This window comes from Pagrus pagrus (assembly GCF_965226575.1).
Source record: "Pagrus pagrus genome assembly, chromosome: 22".
Classification (NCBI taxonomy): domain Eukaryota; kingdom Metazoa; phylum Chordata; class Actinopteri; order Spariformes; family Sparidae; genus Pagrus; species Pagrus pagrus.
The window spans coordinates 5,467,924-5,490,171 of record NC_140204.1 but is presented as its reverse complement, the minus strand read 5'-3'; the positions used below and the strand labels follow the sequence as shown (position 1 = coordinate 5,490,171).

Here is a 22,248-nt window from a genome sequence, read left to right as displayed (position 1 = left end):
AGAGTTGTGGATAAAAGTTTGTGTGGCGCCTCAGAAGATTTTCTGATTTCAAATCGGGCCGCGTTGCCTCTTAAGTTCGGGAATGGCTGCCTTAGAATAAAACAAAAACCAAGAGGTTTTACTGTAAACAGAAGAAAAAGACTGTGACACCTCCCCGACTGAAAATGAACTGATGGGTGGAGATGGACATTTGTTTATCTGGCGTTCAGATGAGAAAAGTAGAGCAGGCGAAACACTGCAGTTAAAGGTCTAATGCATGAAGAGCAGGAGGATGGAGGGATGGAAGCAATGGATGGAGGGATGGAGGGATGGATGAGGGGGAGAGAGTGTCTCACCTTGGCAGCCTACAGCGAATGACCCAACACCAAGAGAAAGGATGGAGGGATGAGAGGATGGATGGAGAGAATGGTGGTGGTGGTGTGTAGGAAGGAGGGAGGAAAAACAAGAAAAGGAAGGAAACACGGGACAAAGAGGAATATAAAAACAGGAGAAGAAGACAAATTGTTGTGGGTGATGCAGAGTTTAAATAAACAACGAGAAACAAAAACTGTGGCGTCTGATTCATAGATGAAGGACTGTGGAAGAGATACAGTGAGAGGAGGGAGGGAAGGAACCAACACTGGTCCAAACGTGAAGGAACGAGAAGAGAGAAGATCAAACTAGATAATATATTTTGTTCTTTTACTATAAATCGAGCTACAGATACACAACATGAGGTCTAAAATGCTGGTTGACTGGTTGGAAACAGGATCCTTCTCCTCACCTGGTGATCCGCTCAGCCCTCGATTGCCAGGAGATCCAGGTCGGCCGGGGATGCCACCGGTGGGTTCGCCTGGAGGTCCGGCAGCGCCGGGAATACCGGGAAGTCCGTCGACTCCACGCTCTCCCTTCAGTCCAGGAACACCGTAACGTCCGTCAGCACCTGACAGAGGAAGATAGCGTAAGCATAAAAACTCGTCCCATCAGCTGCTGATGGAAACGAAGCGAATGTGAGTCTCTCTGTCTCAGAACCCACCAGATAATCCAGGTCCTCCCGGTGTCCCGGGCTGGCCCTTGTCTCCAGGGCCTCCAGGTAAACCGTCCCGCCCTGGGGCTCCAGGTGTGGCTCCCAGTACCTCTCCAGGCTGACCCTTGGCTCCAGGACGCCCTGGAACACCATCCTTTCCCCTGGCTCCGTCATAACCCTGTGCTGGACCACCTGGAAGTCCAGGGTCTCCTCTGGGTCCAGGGAAACCTGCGCGGAGAAAGACGGTGATGACGTCACGGTCAGCTTCTGATTAATGTCCAGCTGCAGAGAGAGGTCCTAGACTAATAGTCCCATGGTCCAGAAACAGGCCACCGTGCAGGTTTACCTTGTGGTCCAGGCTGGCCTCCGAAACCGGGGTCACCTCTCTCTCCTTTGGGTCCGTCAAACCCTGGACGTCCAGAGCCTCCTGGGAAACCTGGCTGACCTTTAGGACCTGACGACAAAGTAGATTAGTTAGTTTGGTCTAAAAAGCTCAAGACGACGTCCAAATATTTCTTTTTTGGTCGACAACCCAAAGATTTCTCAGTTTGCTGTCACAGAGGAGGAAAGACACCAGAAAATATTCACATTCAAGAAGCTGAAATCAGAGAAATTTTTCTCTTTTGAAAATGACTAAAACTGATTAATCGATTATCAAAAACCATTTGTTGATGCAGCTCCAGCATCAAAAATGTTCACCTTATTGTTTCCAGTGACGCACAATGAAATTAACCCATTGTCTTCTTGATTTTTAACATTTTATTCCTCCATATACCAACAAAAATGCTTCTCCTTCCATAAAAGAAACATAAAAAACAACAGCATTTGTCTTAACAACTGAAAAACCTTGGAGAGGTTGCATAAGAGAATTTTTAAAAGCTCCGGTGCACGAAAACAAAATCTAAATCTTATTTAAGCAGAAAAAAACATTGAAAGAAGAACGAAATATCTAAATATTGTGTAAAAAAACAAAAATCTGAGTTGTACCTGGTCGTCCGGGTACACCGGGCACACCGGGGTCTCCCTCCTCACCAGGTATGCTGCAAGGTAGCACTTGTCCTGGTAGCAGCAGTCACACACAGGTTAGCAATCACACTTTAAACACGTTATCAGACATTTACAGTGAAAGAAAAAGTGAACACTGGCTCATTTTCAGTTCTCTCACTCAGGCCTGGACCAAAATACGACTGCAAACATCCATTTATCTACGGTCCAAAAGGTGGAAAACATATTTTTGCTGTCCCGTTTGAATTAATCTTACCCGTCACATAGATCGAGAATATAAAAAACTAGTATTTGAGCCAGGTCTGAGTCAGTAAACAACAACAACAACAACAACACAGTGATGCTCTATCGAAGCCAGTTATTCTGAGCTACAAACACTAAAACACAGGCTTCATGTTTGATTGTCTGTCGCCTCCATTCACGCTTTCATTATGTTAATCTGAGTTTAATCATGTTGCAGGTTTGAATGTCGTTAGTAGCGAACTGATCCTGATGAATGAGGGGCAGCAATCAGAGGATGATGACGGTTATTAACTCAGTTATGTTGTTTCCTTCCCTCCCACATCCCTCACTGGTTAAAAAAGCGCTGAGCAGAAGGCAGGTGGGCTTGAAAAAAAACATGCGCCAGGTTTCAGCAGCTTTGATTGGAGGAAGAGGAGAGCGTCTGCTGCGAGATGATTGGACGGTTCAAACTGTCAATCATCGACTGACTCGGCCAGAGTGGAATCCCTGAGACGCAGGGATGGAGAGGCTTCCATCGGCTCCGTCGTGAACTGATGATTGACAGCGAGATAAACTTATAACGACTTGTCGTCTACCAGCTTTTTCTTTTCCTCGATCACCAGAGACTTTTTCTTCTGTGAGTGACGCTAACCACGTGTTCACGCTGCAAACGACTGCTGTAGTTCAAGCGTGAAAAAGACGATACATGTGAATCTTAACGGATCATTTTTTATCGTGTTTCTTCACTTGAAATAGTCCAAAAACAACTAACATCTCAGACACTGTCATAACTTTGTTGTCTCTTCTGCTGATTTGATTTTACTTTGCAAGTGCTGTTCAAGAACTTTGCCTTTAAAGTTTACAGGAACAAGAAGGTTTTTCACTCATAGCTGGCTAAATATCTTTTATTTTTTGGATTAAACGCACTAAAAAAACTGTTTTCTTACGCAGCTTCCAACTACGATTAAAACACTATTATCTGTCGAAGGAGTCGCACTAATACTTGTACAAAAATATGTATATATTGATTTTCTTTTACTTTTTCTTGCTCCCTTTTGGACAAACATGATGTCAGTTACTTTCAGGCACCCATCAGAACGTTTGTTGGCTTGTTTATTACTTAATGTCAGACATTTAATATCATAAAGAAATGCTTAAGATCTGAAACATCATCATTTTGCATGCAGGTTATTATTACTACAGCTTTGATTAATTGAATTTTTGACTTTCGAGTGTCCAGAAAATGACTTTTGTTCCTCTTAACGCTGCTTTATCCTTAAATTACCTTCATCTGAGCCTAAATCAGCCTAAAAGTTTGAGTGTTTTTTGAGCGTTTAACTTGTATTAATGATTCACCTAATAATATTTTACTTTTATACAGACACTCAAGTTTTTAGGGTTTTTTTTTGGTTTTTTTAATCACACTACTGTTCACTTACTAGCCAGAATGCAGTGACTTTTGCCAACCGAGTCGTTTGCATTGTGAACACATGAGAAGTCTCTAGCTTCACTTCCTGTCTTCCCTCGCCTCTAGTTTGTTATAACTTCCTGCTGTAATGTTTCCTCTTGCTTGAGGGATATTTTTATGAATCCACCAGTTGGCTGAAAAATAAATAAAGCTACAGCTAAACATCTGTTCCTCCCGTCCCGGGGCTCCTTCACTTTTTTCTTGGTGGATGAAAAAAGTTAGTTACCCACCCGTTCCCTCTCCGGCGTCATTAACCCCTCCACAGCTGTTTTCACCTGGACAGATACACATGCACAAGGACAGGTGAGAGAGGTGGAGGGATGGACGAGAGAGAGAGAGAGAGAGAGAGAGAGAGAGAGAGAGAGAGAGAGAGAGTGGGGGGGGTAAAAGATGGCAGCATACAAAGCCAGTCAGGGTCATTTGCATGCGCCAATAAAAGCAAATTAAATTTTCTCGTTTCATCAAACAGATATCAGCAAAATCAGCAATCAGGTTCCATTCAATTAATTCAAGGCTCATTCAAGTTAAAGCAAAAGCACATTAAAAAAATGTTCGCTTCAATGTCAAAGTGCTTAAAAAACAGGTTATTACGCAACATGAGGAGACAGAGAAGAGAGACGGTTTTGTTTTTTGTCGTCTCTCCTGCTTTTTTTTCTCTCTCGGCTCATGTGAGCGACAATAACCTTCGTATTAAAGAGCAAAAAATGCATCAGTTGTTTTAGCGTTTAGCGTCACGGTATGAGAGCACACATTCATACTGAGGATGAGAGGCCAGCTGCTGCTGCTGAGGAGGACCTTGTGTCATTTAGTCTCAGAGAAGAAGAACAAAGGAGGCAACTGGTGTCATCTAGTTAATCTACTTATGACCCAGTGAAGACGTCAAAGACGAGCAAGAAATCGTGGATCATGTTCCTGCAGAGAATTTAATTTCCTACATTTACACCTAAATCAGTCTAAAGATTTCACTGTTTAGTCCACTTAAAGATCCCATTTTGTATTTTGCTTTAATAAGTCGTTAAAAGATAGTTCAGGTATTTCTAGCGCACTAAAGATACTCTTATTCAACTCGACAGGAGGTTCTTAGAGGGCTACAGAGATACCACTTAATATTTTGCCCGCCGTATCCGATAATGTTCATGCTTTAATGTTCAAACCTCTATTCAGCCTCTGTCTGAACGTGCCTGTCTCTTTAACGCCCCTCTCCTAAAAAAATGCCCAGTCTGCTCTGATTGGTCAGTTCTCACAGGCCTGAGCAAGCCCCGCCCACATTGTTTTTCTCATCAGCTCTGCCAGTGTTTTTCCAATCTTGGCAACTGTATAGATGTGACATCACATCGTTACGGAAGTCCTGACGGCTCGTTTAACCTGTCGTAATAACCTGTTAGAAAAGCTAAAACTGTTGTTAGCCTTTTGGGCAAGCTAACACCGATATTAGCCTGTTGGAGAAGCTTGTTAGCCAGTTGGAAGAGCTATTGCTATGGTTAGCCTTTTAGAGAAGCTAACACTGTTGTTAAGCACCTTAGACACAATATGGGACCTTTAAAAGTACAACCACTTGGTTTTTTTTAACCACCAACCGATTCGTGAATGATAATCTCCACCAAAATAAATTCTTCTCACTTCCTCTGAGACTAAACGAGCACAGTAGCCTTTTGCGCGATCAGCATTAAAAAAAATCACATCATTGTGCGTCAATCAGTCAAACTAACAAAAGCAGTTTATGGATTATAGATTATTGGCTGCAGAAGAGGTGTATAAGCACATTAATGGAGACCATTAATCATGTAAGTTAACAGTTTGCTGCTGCAGCCGAGGCATGAAGGGCTGAAGGAAGCTGCAGAAAAAAATCTAACGAGAGCCGCGTCGTCCCCTCCGGGTCCTGGAGACTCGTCGAGGTGGATGGACCGGATGTCCCCGAGAAATGTCCTCAAAATGGTTTTAGGGTGTTAGGATGAGGTTGCTATGGTAACTAAAGTACGTGGAGGATGGGACTGATCGGATGATGGGATGGATGTGTGGTCAGGGGTTCATCCTGTGAGGAAAATACGACACGACATCCACACACACACACACACACACACACACACTTTCTTTCTCGCTTGTCAAACACACACGACATCCACACACACACACACACTTTCTCGCTTGTCAAACACACACACACGCACACACACACACACACACACACACACACACACACACACGCCATCACTTACCTCTTGGTCCGGGTAAACCTGGTTGCCCTGGCAGCCCAGATATTCCCGGGTCTCCAGGCTCTCCGCGAAAGCCGGGCGTTCCGACGTAGCCTCCGCCGGGCTCGCCAGGGCCGCCGGGACGACCCTTAGCTCCCGGGTAACCTGGGAAACCTTTCTCTCCCAACGTGCCGTAGCCAGCGTCGCCCTGGAGACGGAAAGGAAAGAAGAAAAGTTGCTTAATTTGAAAATAAAATCCTTTAAGATACGAGAATACTGTGTCTCTCAGCACTCACGGGGGGTCCAGGGGATCCGGGGAAGCCAGGCAGGCCGTCTCTGCCGGGTTTTCCAGTTTCACCTGTAGGTCCTCTGGGTCCAGTAGATCCGAGCTCTCCTTTCTCCCCCAAACCCAGGGTGGGGTAGTAAGACGCCCCCTTCTCTCCTTTGCGACCATAGAAACCCCTTTCACCAGCACGACCCTGCAGGAGGACAGAAAAGACAGAAAACCTTCACGCACACAGCCTCTCATATGACACAGTGAATGATAAATAGCCGAAAGTGGGATGAAAGACCAAACTTCACTTACAGGAGGTCCCTGAACGCCACCAAAGCCCGGTAAACCCGGGTCACCAGCCTCACCCTTTCGCCCACCAAAGCCGGGGACTCCGTTGCTTCCTGGGATTCCAGGTAACCCGGGGAACCCTGAGGAGCCTCCTCCGATGCAGTTGCAGTCGCCAACATCACCTGGAGGATGGAGGGAAGGGGGCAACAAAGAAGGCAGGGAGAGGAGAGGAAGATGGATTCATGAAAGACTGGATTGAGAGCGTAGAAGAAGAAGAAGACGTAAGCCTGAGCATGAGAAGCTAGCACGGGTGATAGCATGTTGGAGAAGCTAAGACTGTACAGTAGCTAGCCTTTTAGAGAAGCTAGCACTGATGTCAGCCTGTTGAAAATAAATGTTTTTGTGTGATTGTGTGTGTGTACCTCTGCCGCCTTTGTATCCCGTGTTACCGGGCGCTCCTCGTGGTCCAGGCGAACCAGGCTCTCCGGGGATACTTGAGGGGTAACCTGGGTCCGAACCTGCAAACACACACACACACACACACACACACAAACACACACACGTATTAAGTTCGATCAATTGGAGGTCGAAATGGTAAATTACAAATCCTGAGGTTTTTCAGATTTCACACAGTTTGAACTTGGAGCTGAATTGCACTGATGTAAGGAGTCAAAATATGTTAAAGTCCCATCTTGGAGGAACTTATTTTTTTTAATACAACTTTTACAGCTAAATGTTTAAATATCGTCACAACCGGGAGTCACAGTGCAAGTGCAGCTCGGTGTCACAGTGTGAAATCAGGATTAGTCCGTCAGCATGTGATATGAAAGAAGTTTAGCTGCTGCTGCTGCTGCTGCAAGATGACAGATGCTCATTTAAAAAATAAAAAAAGCATTACCTCGTTTATATTGTATGAAAATATAAAACAGAATACTCAGCATGAACCGAGTCAGTGGTTTTACATCGACTATAATGGCTCAGAGCTGCTCGCCACGAGCAGCATGCAGAGGCTGTTGCAGTTTGGCACCTACACGAACAAAGGAAACGATGGGGAAGACAAGCCAAGGTCAAAGGTCGACGTGCTACTGCACCTCATTAACTAACTACTGAAGCCCGGAAAATATTTCACCTCTGTGACATAATTTAATTAAACTTTACATTCTTGATTTGAAATGGGATGTTTGTGTTTGGTACGGAAGCCCTGAGAGGTAATAAATAAATAAATAAATAAATAAAAGAGTTTCACTTTTCAGTTATATTTTATTTATTTTTTTTGTCAGGATATTTTTTTTATTTTATTTTATTTTTTAAAATTCTGTCAAAAGAGGCAAAAAATTTGGTGATTTTTAAATGTTTAAACTTAAAAGAGGAAAAAAAAAAATGTTGTCATCTAATTTTATTTAATTATTTATATTCTTTAAAAAAAATCTTTTTATTTTCTTTTGTTTTTTAAACTGTGAGAAAAAAATGTTTTAACATATAATTTTTTATTTATTTATTTTGTTTAACTTCTGTGGAAAAAGGTGGAAAAAAAGAGTTTTAAGCTGATTATTATTTTTTTATTTGCCTTTTTTTTGCCTGGATCTTTGCTTTTTTTTAACTTTGTGAAAAAAATGCTTTGGCATATCATTATTATTATTATTATTATTATTATTATTATTTATTTTTTGAGTAGGAGAAGACTGAGGGTCGACAAAAATCAGATCAAAAAACAGGCCAACCTCTTCACTTGCAATCAGGAAAAAATTACATTCAAAAGAAAATTACAAAAATGACATTTATTTAAAAATAATAACCTGATGAGGGTCTGTGTAGTGGAACATTACTTTACAAACTTTATTAAAACTTTACTGGCTGCAAGTGAAGAAGAGTATGCAGGAGTTTTTTATTCTGAAATTGAGAAGTTATTTTTTTATTTCTCTTTTTTTAATCTCACTTTTTCTCTCAGTGCTTCCATACCAAAAACATCTAACCCACAAGTATCAAGAATGAATAATACCTTAAATTATGTCACAGAAATGAGATATATTCTAATATATTCCCAAAAACCTGAACATATTAGGTGTATAATGATCATCAGTGTTATTACTTTCTATGTTGTCCTTTGTTTTAATGCGCTCGTGCCGACAAAATAAATAAAAATTCCCCGTTTGCAAACAGCGCTGCTGCCAAGCCTTATGTCCATGTAAAATCAGTGAATCGTGTTCACAGCAGGCGACACCTTGTGGCCAAAGATGAGAAAAGCAGCCTTGGAGTTGAGAGAGTCTCCCATCCAAGTCTGAAGCCTGGAACAGCCTCCGTCTCTTCTCAGCCGTACTTACCACCGCGCCCTCCACACAGTGTAGCGGGAAATTATTTTTAAAAAAGCGGTTCGGCAGCGAGAGACTGCCTGCTGAAAGTTGTGTTTGCTGTTTTGAGTTTTCGCTTTTGCCAGGCCTGAATATATTGCCATGGCGCTCATAGCAATATGGCCGCCTTTTAGGGTACCTGCCTTTGGGCCTGGTGGACCACTCAGGATGGATGACGCAGGGCCCCTCGACCAAGCCTTGGAGTTAAACAGTTAAATGAGTCAACCATGATGCTTTAAAGTCTGCTTGTAGCTTTTTTTAGCGATGAACTGGCTTTTTTTGTCGCTGGTTAAAAAAAAATACAAGATCCATTTTTTCTTATTGCGAATTCTGTGTGCAGCCCAGTTCCAAGACGATAAAAGATGCTGTATCCTCATTTTTAGCTCCGTTCACACAAGGGATCCAGCTTTTCTCAAGACAAATAACTAACAGACAACATTAACAAGAGTTAAAGGGTAATTCTGGTATTTTTAAACTTGTGGATCCATTAGTCTGGATCCAAATGGACTCTTTCAAAACAGCAAAGTGTTCTGAGAGGTAAAATTACTGTTTTTTTTTCAATGGAGTCTGGTGCCGCCATAGCAGTTGTTTATGTTTAAACTCTTTAACCCGGTTTAGAAATGCCAGAATTACCCGCTCAGCCTCTTATTGGCTGCAGTGATCCTTTGGACCTTTATGGATTTCTAGCTGAGCCACGTCAAACCCCTCATCACGACCACCTGTGAGGGAAAAGAGCTGTTGTCAGTCGAGCCTGTGTGAACGTACTAGTAGGGCCTTGAGGTCCAGGGTTGCCGGGGGGTCCGGGGAGTCCAGGGGAGCCGGGGGCGCCCTCTGCGCCGTAGCCGGGTATGCCTGGGTTACCTTTCTCTCCCTTCGGACCTTGGGTACCAGGGAAACCTGGCAATCCACCACCTGAAATGTGGCAGGAGGACAGAGGAGATGATGGATTTGGAGTTAGACTTCTGCAGGACTTCTAGATTATTAAACCGCTTCGTCTCTAGACTGTTTGTGTCTGTGTATATCACCTGAACCAAAACCACCAACGCCTGGTTGGCCTGGTGCTCCTGGGTATCCTGTAGCTCCTTGGTCACCGCGGGGACCGGGCAGGCCATTTAGACCTGGGTCACCTGTAGGTCCTGCAGCCAATCAGAGAAGAGACGGAGGTTGACAAATGATAAATCATAGTCAGCCTCTGATCGAACCGATCGGATTTTGGGTGCTTGTGTTACCTTGGACAGCGGTGCCATAATCACTGACGTAAGCTGGAGGTCCTGGTGGTCCAGGGTCTCCCTGGTCTCCCTGTTGAGACACACACAAACAGTTTATATTTATCCTAGACTGGCACAAGAAAGACAGCGTATCACCTCAGTTTTAACTAATGCCTCCTCATATCTTTAAGGATAGATGAATTACTAGTTCATAAGGCTCTTAAAGACTCGGGACCAGCTTACAGGACTAGCTCTTTCCTTCACAGCCTCTCAGATCCTCTGCAGATGTTTTTTTAATCATAAGAAAGTCATAAGGTAAGAAACAAATCGGTCTCTCTGCAGCCCTAAAGCTCCTCGATTAATATCTCATATCGAATATGTATGCTTTAAAAACTATGGCTGACTAGCTTGTCATTTAGCTCGCTAACTCCTGAAAACTATTCCCATTAACTAACCATATAAATATAACTGTTCCAGTCAAACTATTCCTTTAAACTGATTCTATTACACAACCATGAACATAAAACATTAAACATACTAGTTAAGAGCGTCATAAATATAAGAATATCTTATTAAACAGTGTGGCGACATTTTAAATCAGCCTTGGTAAACCAACACTGGCGCCACCTGCTGGTGAAACAGAGGTGTTGCAATATAAACAGTGCTCCTAATCCGTTATATACAGTGTTAAGTCCGAGCAGGTTTCCACTAACAATTATTTTTTATTGTCCAACAATGTTTCGATTATTTTCTTGAATAATTATGTGGATGTTTGATCTGTAAATGTCAGAAAATAGATATTCGCAGCCTGATTTTTGCTGTTGATATGCACTATTTTCCCACAATGCAATGCACATTCAAGCTTCTTATGGCTGTATGCGTCAGGAACACATTAAAAGACTGACATTAACTATTGTTTTTAATATTCCCAAAACAGTTTGCTTCGTCTTTGTTAAGTTTGATCGACAAAGAATGCAATTTGATTGATGCCTGACGATTTCTTACATACTATGAACGTTAGTATATTAAATACTGTATGCAGTTAGTATGCAGTATGTAATTGGGACACAGCAAAACACTTGATTAGTGTGAAACTCTACGTCAGCAGTCATTTTACCTTGGGTCCTATGTATCCTGGTTGTCCGGCGAAACCTGAGTCGCCTCTGAATCCCTGTGACGGAAACAAAACTGGTTTAATTCACTGCACAGATTTCCTCCTAATAAATAAATGCTTCATTATTAAGAGCACTGAATGGAGGATTTATGACTTATAATAGATTATTTTTGCGACAAGAGTCGGATGCTGATACTATAATAACTGTTTTTTATTAGTACCTCAGAATCAAATTAATTTCGACTGTAGGAACAGTATTATAAAGGCCTACCGGTTGTCCTAGAACTCCAGGAGGCCCGTTAAAACCAGGAGGACCCTGTTTGGTGGAATCAAAGAAGACATCAACCACAGAGGAAGAAGGAAAGGAAAAGTGAGAGACACATTTGATTCCCGAGGAAGAACTACTTCGTCTTTAATGTATGTCAGCTGTTAGCTCTTACTCTGGCCCCGGGGTATCCAGGGATGCCTTTCTCTCCATATTCACCACGATAGCCGAAAGGTCCCTGAAAACAAGTAAAGAAAATTACCTTAGTTGAGTTCTGTAGCCAGAATTTTCTCTTATTGACCTTTTCACATGTTTGGTATGATACTCCTAAATCACAATCATCAGCATTTCTAATTATTTGATAGAAATGTCAATGAAAAGTATTTGTTTTGGAAAAAATATACTTACGGGTCGACCAGGAGCGCCGGTGAATCCTCTGATTCCTTTTGGACCAGGTTCGCCCTTTGAGAAAGACGGAGGGAAAACAAAGGTGAACTTCTGCAGCGTTTAGGATTTAGAAAATTAAATTCTGAGTAATATTTCGAGTATCCAGTGAAAAGATTGCGTGTGGCACGTTCTTTGTATCTAAACTCACCTTTGAAAGTCCATGCAAACAGTAAAATCTCACTCCAAACAAACACAACAACAAGAAAAAGCTAGTTCAAGGGTGATTTTGAAACAGATTCTTAGTTCCCATTGAAGCCACAGAGCCGTTCAAACCCCCAGAGAGGATGCACTGTGTTGGGCTTGGAACGCTGAAGAATCCAGGGTGGATGATTTGGATTATTTTCATCTCGATGGTTAGCAACAAGGGGGTTAGGGAAAGCTACCTCTGATGTTCACAGTGGGCTTTTTCCACTCTGAGAACTGACACAGAGCTAAACTAAACTGTAGTCGTCACAGATGAAAGGTAAGAAGACTGTCATGTATCTGAGATTTGGAGTAACCTCAGAAATGTTTCTATAAAGACAGTTCAACAAACTCTAAACTCTACAGTAGGTGTTTCAGTGACTCATGTCTGTATCTGGATCCGTCTGAAGTGTCGACTCTTGAGAACAGTTGCAACAAACCTGCATTCCTTTGTCTCCTTTGGGAAAACCCACAAACTCCACAACGCCATTGATCATTGGCTGGCCGGGGTCGCCGGGCAAGCCCACGTCGCCCTGGATGCCGTAACCAAGGATAGAGAGAGCTGTTTACACTGGTCAGCGTGGCGACGGGGAGAAGGCGGCAAGATGAGGGCACAGAGGTTTGGGGCGTTTATGGGGGACCGACCGGTGGATGAGGCCTCTGGAGGGGATGTTGTGCACAGAGTGAGCAGAGGAGTGAGGACATGTCGGGGGTGATGGTGAGCGGATGGTCATACCGTAGTATCAGGTTAGTTTCTTTAGATTTTAAACTTTTGTCCAAGAATCTCCTAATTAGATACTAATGATAAAAGTCGGCTATTTAACGTTATATCTTCAAAAGCTCTAAACTGCATCTTTTGGCCTGAATTTTCTCAGATTGCATGTTGACAACTGAGCAACTCCATCTCCGGAGGAAGGTCACCAGATGTGGTTGTTTGTTGACCTTTAGTTAAAGGATACATGTGATGAAATTGAGCAGCACTTCACTTCTGCATAACAAACTCCACAGTGGCAGGAAAAAGATGCTGGACTGATCCTCAGTTGGACCAACCTCTCCTCCACCCCCTTCACCTCCTCCAACTCCTCACCTCTGCACCAACACGTCCTCCCCTCCACGGCTGTAAAGTTTGCTGCAATCACTGCTCCTCTTCCTCGTTAGCCGCCTGCTGCGTTATTCACCTTCTTTTTACCACTTTTATGGCGAAACCCCACCACATCCATTTGTGTGTGTGTGTGTGTGTGTGTTGTGAAGACATCTTCTGCTCCTAGCCTTCCCTTGCCGTGTTACCTTATCTCCTTTGTAGATAGTGAGAGTTTGTTCGCTTCTTAGTGACCCGTCGCCGGGAGTACCACTGGGTCCGGGAAGACCCACGTCGCCCTGGAGTCCGAGATACATACAACACACCGTTAGCCAATCAGGAGGATTCGTGGAAGGGGGTGGAGGGGAAATAGGAAGAGGAAGGAGGTCAGAGAGGTAAAGAAGAGAAAGGGAAGGGGAAGTAATGGATGTATGGAGGGGCAAGGACGAAGAAGTAGAGAGCAGATAGAAAGATGGACTACATCACCAAAAGTATGTGGACACCTGGATATAACTCTCATATGACATCGCTTAACATCCAACACCTTTGACATAAATTAGCAGCTCCAACAGCCTCCCCTTCCTCACTGTAGACTCAAAACTTAAGGAGACTTTTTAGGTTGGGGTTTGTGCTACTGCATACGTGAGTAACAGCAGTATTAAGGTTTTTCGTGGCTCCAAAAGGAGCTGCGAGAAATCTGAAAAATTGCCTCAATTGGTTTCGTTGTTACTTGACTATCATCAAGTAACATCAAGTTACTTGACTATCATCCTTCTTTGTAATTTATTCACTTAATATACTCCCACTTGGCCCCATTATACAGAGACACAACATTTAATTATATTGCTACGCAGATGATACGCAACTATATCTTCCAGTAAAGTCTACCAAGACCACATACTTGCCCAGTCACAGAATCTCTGGGGAATATTTAATAATGGATTGCAGCAAACTTTCTCTTAGTTCCTTATCAAATAATGACTGTGAAAGACTGCTATTTCATCGACAGGCCTTCCAATAAATGTGGTGTGACTGCATCGATTTTTATCCAAAACAATCCATCATGTCTGACAATGTTATAGAGGAGTACACTTCTAAATCAGTGGACTATTAGGATATTATCATTATTTGTGTTTAATATCTATAGACACTATTCAGACACCTTTATCTCAAGTAGGACCCACATGTTTAGTCTCGCCTTTATGTCCTTTTTTATTCACATTTACTCTTTTTATGTTTGCCTTTTTTATCTGCCGCCTTGCTTTTAAAGGTGAAGGACTTGAAGGTGAAGGATCTGCTCATGGACCTCTGTTACGTACATATCTTGTCGTTTGATTGCAGAAAAATTGATGTTTATGTACATATTCTGTCTATATAAAAATCAGCCCCCAAAAATCCATTATCAGTCGGGAATTAGTCCAAAATATCCTTATATACTTTACGACTTCCTGTCAAACCCTGAGCTAAACATTCAACATGGCCTCAGATGGAAAGTGATCAAAAGCATCCACATGATCCGTCCACATACTTTTGGTCATGTAGTCTGCAAAGACAGATAGATTGTTAAATTGGAAATATAGCTAATTAACAGATAGATAGATAGATAGATAGATAGATAGAGGAGATTAAAATCCAAAAATAAATAAAAGAAGTTATAAGTAAATAAACGCAACGAGGAAAACATGAGGAAGGATAAAGAAACAGAGTGAAAGGAGAAAGAAAGAGAGAAAAGCAGGAGAAAGATCTCAGGAAAACTTTATCTTGACTTTCTTGTTGATCAATTTTATGAAATTTCGAGTCCTCGTTTTTCCCAACAGCTCAGAATCAAAAATGCCACGCAGGGGAAAATTTCATCCCACAGAAACGTCTCTCAACAGGCTCAACAGTAAATCCAGCTGTTCCCACATTCAGTTCAACCCGGAATCTGTGTTGAGTTCAGTGTTCGATGGTTTGGTTGAGCATAACATGCATGCAGTGTGTGAGGACTGTTAGTACTCGTGTGCGATTGTTCAAAAATGAGATGAGTGGGTGGGTGGATGGGGGGGTTGAGGAGTTTTAAAGAGCAGGCAAATGGACTATGAATCCCAGAGTTCACCACCAGATGCCCCAAAAATGTGATTAAGAGAAGATGTGGTGCAACGTGAGAAGTAGGAGCGAGTGATTCCAGCACCAGTTACAGTCCACAGGTCGTCCTCCAGAGTGACAGCTCAGACATTTGATGAGTTTGATCTCTTTTATTGTGGATATTTTCTTGATTTGAGGATATATTTTAAATATATATATATTTTAAGCCACTGAATGCACCACTGTCAGGCTGAGGTGAAGCATGGCGTCATCAAGATCTTATTTTCTTTCCAATTTCAGAGATAAACTCAAGTAAAATCTCTGAACTGTCATTCAGCAGGGAGGGAAACAAGTGTGTGATGCCGCTGGTCAACTCACAAAAAATAACTGAAGCAGATTTTGAATCAGTTTTTTTAAAGGATAAGTTCGCTCAAAAATGAAAATTGAGTGTTAAAGTTCTCACCCTCATGCTGATGGAAAGTCGGAGTCCTAAGAAACTAACTAATGAGGGTTAACGGGCTAACGAAGGCTTGTATTACATGTGATGAGCAGTATGGAGTCATTTTATGTTCTTTTTAATTTTTTAAAACAAGTCTCCATCCACTTCAGTTGTGTAGGAGAATGCTTCAACGCTTTTTTGTTGTGAAGCTCCAGAAATGTTTTGTGGACTATGAAACTTTACCTAACTTTCCATCAACACGAGGTCAAGAAGATACTGACTGATATTCATTTTGGGTGAACTGTTCCTTTAAAAAAACAGATCAGGATTTGAAATGAAACACTGAATCCAGATGTGATTTTGAGCGAGTTTGTTTGTGACTCGACTCAGCGGCAGCTCAGATCATTTTGAAAGAACAAACCAGACTGAATCAAGTAGAGGGTTCATGTGATCTTTTTATCATACAGAGTGCAACAAACAGTTCAGTAGTCGTGTCAATGTGGGGATGGAGAGAGGAGGGTGGAGGGTGGAGAGGATGGAGGGACGGGTGGGGTTAAGGAGGGAAGGATGGAATGGATGGAGGGTAAATTAATGTTGGACGGAAGAAGAAGTGCAGGTTGCAGAGAAACCAGCACCGGTCAGATTTTTAACATGCACGGTATTATGGCCAACCAATTCATTTTACAAGCATGCATACACACATAAATGCACACACAAACACACACCTAGGACCCAGCTAGAGCACTCTAAGCCTGCTGCTGTGTAGCTGATGTGTATGTGAAGAGAAAGTGTAAAAATCACAACTCCAAAGGTACAAGATTTAACGTAACGGTGTCCCACAGGGGTGGATACTTGGACCAGTTTTATTTTTTTCGACCTTGCTAACGCTTCATCATTTGTTCACAGAATGAAAAATAAATATTCTTTAGGAAACTTTAAGGCTATGTTGATGACCCCCATCGGTTCGTCGACTATCATTTTGACCATGAAGTGACCATATTTGGACGAGAGGGTGGAGACGGGGAGGATAACCTGACTCTGTGGTGAGAGCAACTCTTCAATCACAAAGTAGCCACGTCCTATATCACAACCTTCTTCATCATCTATTTTACTCTAACCTGGTCCATAATTTACAAAATGAATATCATGCTGTGTTGAAGAAGACTTGAAACTAGAGACTGACACCATACAGTCATCAGGAAACTGTTTACTTAGGTAATAAATCAAGTGAGACGTAGGGTCATTTTCTCATAAGCTTATATAGAATCTGACTTCTTTTTGCAACCAGATTAGAAAGAATCAGATCCATTTTTTTACACTAACCAAGAGTTTCTGAAGAAAGTTTCTTCTGCATCCTTTTAAAGATTTACTTTAATATCATTATGTACTACAGTGATAAGTCGAGAGCATGTTAGCCAAACGTAGCTTAGCATAAAGACTGCAAGAAGGCATAAGTAGATTGCTCGCAACAAATAGCTATTGAAAAGATGTTTAAAATAAATCAGAAACCACCTAAAAATTCCATATTTTGAATCGAAGACATCATTTTTTTTCACTTCCTGATGCCTGATTTTATGTTACACAAAGCTAACGCACTCCCGAAAAGACAAAAAACTAAATGATACGATTCATTAGACGAGTTCACCCAAGAGGATTAACGTCAAAAGTTTATATCTAAAGTTTGTTGTTGTGGGTTTTGACACTTTCTCTAGTCTCAAACTTGCACCTGAGCTGAAATCATGGAGGTTAATCATCCTCAGTCTCACTTTTATGTTTCATTACATCTGTACGTCATTGCTCAGGTGGGAATTAACACTAACTAGAAAATCAAATACTAACTGGACTATGATTCTTCTCTTTGTTTATGTGTTATGTTCGGATGTTTCATGTAGTTTTCTGAAACAACTGCCAGAATCAGCAAGCCATTAAATGTGTGTGATTTAATCTGTACGGACTCTACATGAGCTCTTCATTCAACAAAGCGTACCTTGTCTCCTCTCTCGCCTTGATATCCGTCACTACGGGTCCCCTGAAAACAACAAGGGTTAACTCGGAGGAACAAGAAACATTGAAAATGTCAAAACTGAGACGACAACCTGTATAACCGCCGTTTACTGTCTTATAATATAATATAATCATCACTGTACTCTGTTATTGTACTTACCATTGGCCCCGGGGGACCGGGAGGACCAGGCGGGCCCTAAAAGAGGGACGACAGAATCAGACCCGGCAACAAAATTACAAATAATATTCACAAATGCTTCAGATGTAATAAACTAAATCACAATCAAAATATTGCTTTATCGTAATTGTTGTTTTTTGTCATTTTAAAATCGTAACCTAAAATCCATTCTAACTTGTTTATATGAAAATAAAAATAAAATGCCTTGTGCCAAAAGACTTTTGGCCACTCTGAGCTTCCGTAAATCAAACAGGTTTTCTTGCATTTTCAACTCATTTACTGAGAAACATTTCCTCACTCCTCGAATGTGAAAATGAGATGTATTAAACATAAATAGTTGCTGGATATGATGTCATAGGAAGAGAAACAGATGAATTAGTTTACGTACGGGGAATCCTTCAGGGCCAATCTGACCAGGGAAACCAGGTAGACCATCAGGACCTCTGACACCCTGCAGAGAAAAAAATACATATACTTTATACTGTATTTCATACATCTGACAGCAAGCATTTAACTAACTTTGCATTTAACGTTCATTTCATATCGCTCAGCTGTGTCATTTTATATGATATATGATTTGCTGTTGCACAGTGAGCAGATAAAAGTGAAAATCTTACAGGTGCACCGTCCCGTCCTGGTAAACCTGGTAAACTCTGAATGAGGGAAAAAGGGAAAAACTGATTAATTAACAATTCATCAAAAAAATTTTTTTTCTAATAACAGAAAACTTGAAACTGTTTGAAAAAACATTGTTCATTTCTGCCTCAAAGTACAGACGATATTCTGACACAGGATTCAGACTAATGACAACAGTGTTGTTAGCGTTCAGTTTTACTGTGGCTCCACCTGCTGGCCAAACTGCAGGACTGCACAGAGATAATGACTGCATGTAACATATCAATGTCGTTACAGCTCCACAGTGACTTGACACAGCAGGACAGTAATGGAAAAATAAGAATAAAAAATAAAAATATGTCTAAATATGTTGATGCACGTTGTTCAAAATGTGTTAGGGTCTTCCTTAAATCCTTAAAGGGTTTTATGCTTTATGGTTCAAGAGTTTATCTCATTCACTCTGTCAGAAAGTATTTGATCTGAATCTGTGAGTGAGACGTTACCGTGAAGACGTCATTAGAGATGTATCGAGGTTCTCCTTTCTGACCCTTCGGCCCGGTAGGCCCCTGTTGAGGAGGAGAGGACGCCATCAGTGACAATAAACTTTATATTCTCTACATCCAAACATCCTTAAAACACGTAGAGAGGAATTAAAGTTTGTCCTCACAGAGTATCCAGGTGCTCCAGGTCCACCTACACCTATCCCCCCGTACCCGGGCTCTCCAGGATCTCCTCTGGTCCCGTTACAACCGTCATGTCCTGGTGGTCCTCTGCCGCCTTCCTGACCGGGGTGACCCTGCAGAGAGGAGGAGAGTATAATCAATTTTTGTTGTCATAAAATACAAAACAATTCACGAGAGGTCATAAAGTCATTTATCTTGTGTTTTTACTTACAGGTACTCCGTCACGTCCTGAGAAGCCCGGCACTCCCATCGGCCCCTGTGTCGGTAATTAACCCAGAGTGTTAATTATAATCATATAACCACATCGTTTGAATTTGTACATGCAGCTTTGCCGTTAACTCGCCTTGTCTCCTTTGGGGCCAGATGGTCCTTTCAGTCCACCGTGGCCTTTCTCTCCTTTAGGTCCCGGATGCCCCACGCCACCACGAGGCCCCTCCGGTCCGGGCTGACCGACCTCACCCAGAGGTCCAGGACGACCCTGAAACAACAGAGGAGGGATTATAACTACTGTTTTACTCTCGTTGTTGATTATTTTCTTGCTTGATCGATGAGTCGTTGGTTTATAAAGTGGAGGTGGAGGGTGAAGTTTACAGCAACGTTTTCGTTTTGTGGTAAACTTTCCAAACCGTTATCCTCTCCGACTACTAGAGACTGACCAACGAATCAGTTTGGCCGATTTATAGACGCAATAGGACGTTTTAATGAACCGTCGTTATCAACTGAACTCAGCTCTGATCTGTGCGCCCATTAATGAGCGTTGAAGGGTTATTTCTTGGCATGAGTAACTCATTACACTGAAGATAAATGCTGACTGTTAGGTGATTCAAAGTGCAAATGCAGAGACTTCATTTCCCTCCTTTTGACCCACATCCTCACACACCCATCGCTGACCCAATGAGGAGGGGAAACACTTAAATCAAATAATCCCGGGGAAGCCATTTTGTCTTTGTGTTTTGGATTCGATTGGGTGTGTTTACACGAGACGGGAACAAGTCCGGGCGGAAAAAACCCAGCTGTGGTGGCTTTTCTTTTTCTTTTTTTCTCATGGAGGGATGTTAACACGTGAGCGTGCCTCACAATCCCAGATCTCAGAGGGATGGTGAGGTGCTTTATGTGGGCATGTAGCTGCATGTGGTGCTCAGATGGTGGTCTGGAAGAAAAAAGTGCTACTGTGGAGAAAGAAAATGCAGTTTCTTTCAAATGTTACTCATGATAAAGTTTTAAAAAGATGCACCTTTTGGGGGGATATGTAGACAGAGATAGATTATTTTAAAGCTTTTATCTTGATTTGAATGATCTGGTGCTGCAGGTGACTGACTGTAATACCAATTCAAACCACACGATGGCGGTAGAGAAACAAAGAAGCAGCGTTTGCAGGTGGGTTTGTGCTGATTTAGAGCTGGAATCCCTCTCATAAGAGTCAAGACAAACACATTCACACCGCAGCTCCAGACACTGACAACCTGCCATTAGCTGATAATTTAGGCAGTGTGACAGAGGAGACAGATGGAGGGAGGAGAGACGGACAGATGTCTGCGTTCGGGTCAAAGAAAAGTCAGAGGAACTGATGTTCGGAGAGAAAACAGACTCCTCTTGAGTCTAAGATCTTATTTTATCAACATGCACTGAGGGTATTTCTTCTACTTTTAAATAAATGTATGTAATTTCAAAAAAATTAGGCTATGAGCAATTTTATTTTATTGTCACAGCGAGGAAATGTGCTCGTAAATTCATTCATAAAGACGTCACACAGTGATGTTAACTAGGGAGGTAAACCAGAGCTGCAGATGTACGTTTACCATTTACGAGACATTTATAGAGCCGGGATGCGTGTAAACGCTCGCATGCGTGCACGTGTGCAGCCGTGTCCTCATCTTATATCAATTCATACCATTAGCTTTGCCCTTTGCGTCACCTAATTCAAATCACAAGGAGGATGCACACATAATTACATTGGCACACTGTAGACCAAACAAGCTATGGCACACACGTGCACCGAGGTTGCACACCATTCATTATATGCACGGTAAAGGTTCATACACCCCTTTATTAGCTCCACGCACACACGTAATGCAAAAAGGAAGGCGCTTCTCTGCTCCACACCTGGTCCTATTCATATATAACCGCTCCGCCTGCAGACATGAACCCATTTAACTGCTGAAATAAAAGAATCTAACATCAGAGAAGGTCAAATACCAGTTTGAAAACAATCTTTAGCATGTTGTTGTAGCCTGCAGGAGCACCAGGCGGGTGGAGTTTATAGCATCCGGACTATTTACATAAAGACAGACAATCACATAAATATAAATGCCTCCTGACTGTCTAAACTTTATATTTTGTCCTGTGTGGCAAAGAACGAGACACCCAGCATGAATTCATCCGACCAGGTCATTTATTTATAGTTTGTTTTTAAAAAAAATGATCCTGCAAAGAAACGTACACGAGAGATTTAGATGAGAAGATTGATACCACTCTTAACATCTGTCTTGTATTTATAGAAGCTAAAGTTAGCTGCCTGTTAGCTTAGCATAGCACCTCACAGCGACAATGCCCAGGAAATAAAGGCTACACCTGCACGTAACTTCCTGTAAACCACAACTAGTCATATCTTCACTTCTGTTTTTGCTCTGTGAAACTAACTGAATATAACATGTTAGCTTTAGATGTGCTCTCAAAGCTAGGCTAAGCTAGGCTAACCATCCACTGGCTGTGTGTAAGTTTGAGGAAGCAATAAACAAGTAGTAACACAGACTGTAAGCCCACCAGGACCAACTAATGATTCATAAATACATAAATGAACTTGACTCGACATGAAGTTACTCTTTGCCAAAATCAGGTGTCAGCTGTGACATCACTCAGACATTGGTTCCTGTTCCTCTACCGCACTTGGCTTTTGAAGTGACAATGATCCCGGATTAGCCTTGACCACGCTGTGTGTCTGCAGCTCTGCCTCCAGCCCACGTGGCCTCGGGGGGCAGGCAGGTAAACAGTAATGACAGGGCTGCTGTGCCAGGTAAAGGCAGCCAGCCGGAGCTGTCTGGCTCGCACTCACGGTCACACCTGGTTTCACCTGGGGAAAATATGCGGGGGTCCCACTTTCTCTCACGCCTCGCCTTCTCTTTGTCTCACTCTTTCTTTTTCACTGACTTTATGCATCTTTTTTGTTT

General features: G+C 42.2%; 1 protein-coding gene across 2 annotated transcripts in view; it reads right to left on the bottom strand.

Moving 5' to 3' along the window:
• The window catches only part of col4a6 (collagen, type IV, alpha 6), a 116,292-nt gene that overhangs the window by 10,440 nt on the left and 83,604 nt on the right, over positions 1 to 22,248 (bottom strand). Inside the window, exons 5-29 of one of the 2 annotated variants that reach the window (XM_084344015.1) lie at positions 19,425 to 19,559; positions 19,293 to 19,337; positions 19,066 to 19,194; positions 18,902 to 18,964; positions 18,401 to 18,436; positions 18,172 to 18,234; positions 17,766 to 17,801; positions 17,589 to 17,630; positions 13,308 to 13,397; positions 11,799 to 11,852; positions 11,566 to 11,628; positions 11,397 to 11,441; positions 11,129 to 11,182; positions 10,033 to 10,102; positions 9,829 to 9,939; positions 9,569 to 9,715; positions 6,878 to 6,973; positions 6,480 to 6,637; positions 6,190 to 6,372; positions 5,918 to 6,101; positions 3,932 to 3,976; positions 1,994 to 2,065; positions 1,353 to 1,460; positions 1,016 to 1,234; positions 764 to 922 (exon numbers count right to left, since the gene is read on the bottom strand). In XM_084344015.1, coding sequence (XP_084200141.1) covers positions 764 to 922; positions 1,016 to 1,234; positions 1,353 to 1,460; positions 1,994 to 2,065; positions 3,932 to 3,976; positions 5,918 to 6,101; positions 6,190 to 6,372; positions 6,480 to 6,637; positions 6,878 to 6,973; positions 9,569 to 9,715; positions 9,829 to 9,939; positions 10,033 to 10,102; positions 11,129 to 11,182; positions 11,397 to 11,441; positions 11,566 to 11,628; positions 11,799 to 11,852; positions 13,308 to 13,397; positions 17,589 to 17,630; positions 17,766 to 17,801; positions 18,172 to 18,234; positions 18,401 to 18,436; positions 18,902 to 18,964; positions 19,066 to 19,194; positions 19,293 to 19,337; positions 19,425 to 19,559 — 2,407 coding nt within the window. The remainder of the gene's footprint in view (positions 1 to 763; positions 923 to 1,015; positions 1,235 to 1,352; positions 1,461 to 1,993; positions 2,066 to 3,931; positions 3,977 to 5,917; positions 6,102 to 6,189; positions 6,373 to 6,479; positions 6,638 to 6,877; positions 6,974 to 9,568; positions 9,716 to 9,828; positions 9,940 to 10,032; positions 10,103 to 11,128; positions 11,183 to 11,396; positions 11,442 to 11,565; positions 11,629 to 11,798; positions 11,853 to 13,307; positions 13,398 to 17,588; positions 17,631 to 17,765; positions 17,802 to 18,171; positions 18,235 to 18,400; positions 18,437 to 18,901; positions 18,965 to 19,065; positions 19,195 to 19,292; positions 19,338 to 19,424; positions 19,560 to 22,248) is intronic. The other variant, XM_084344016.1, reaches the window with a different exon arrangement.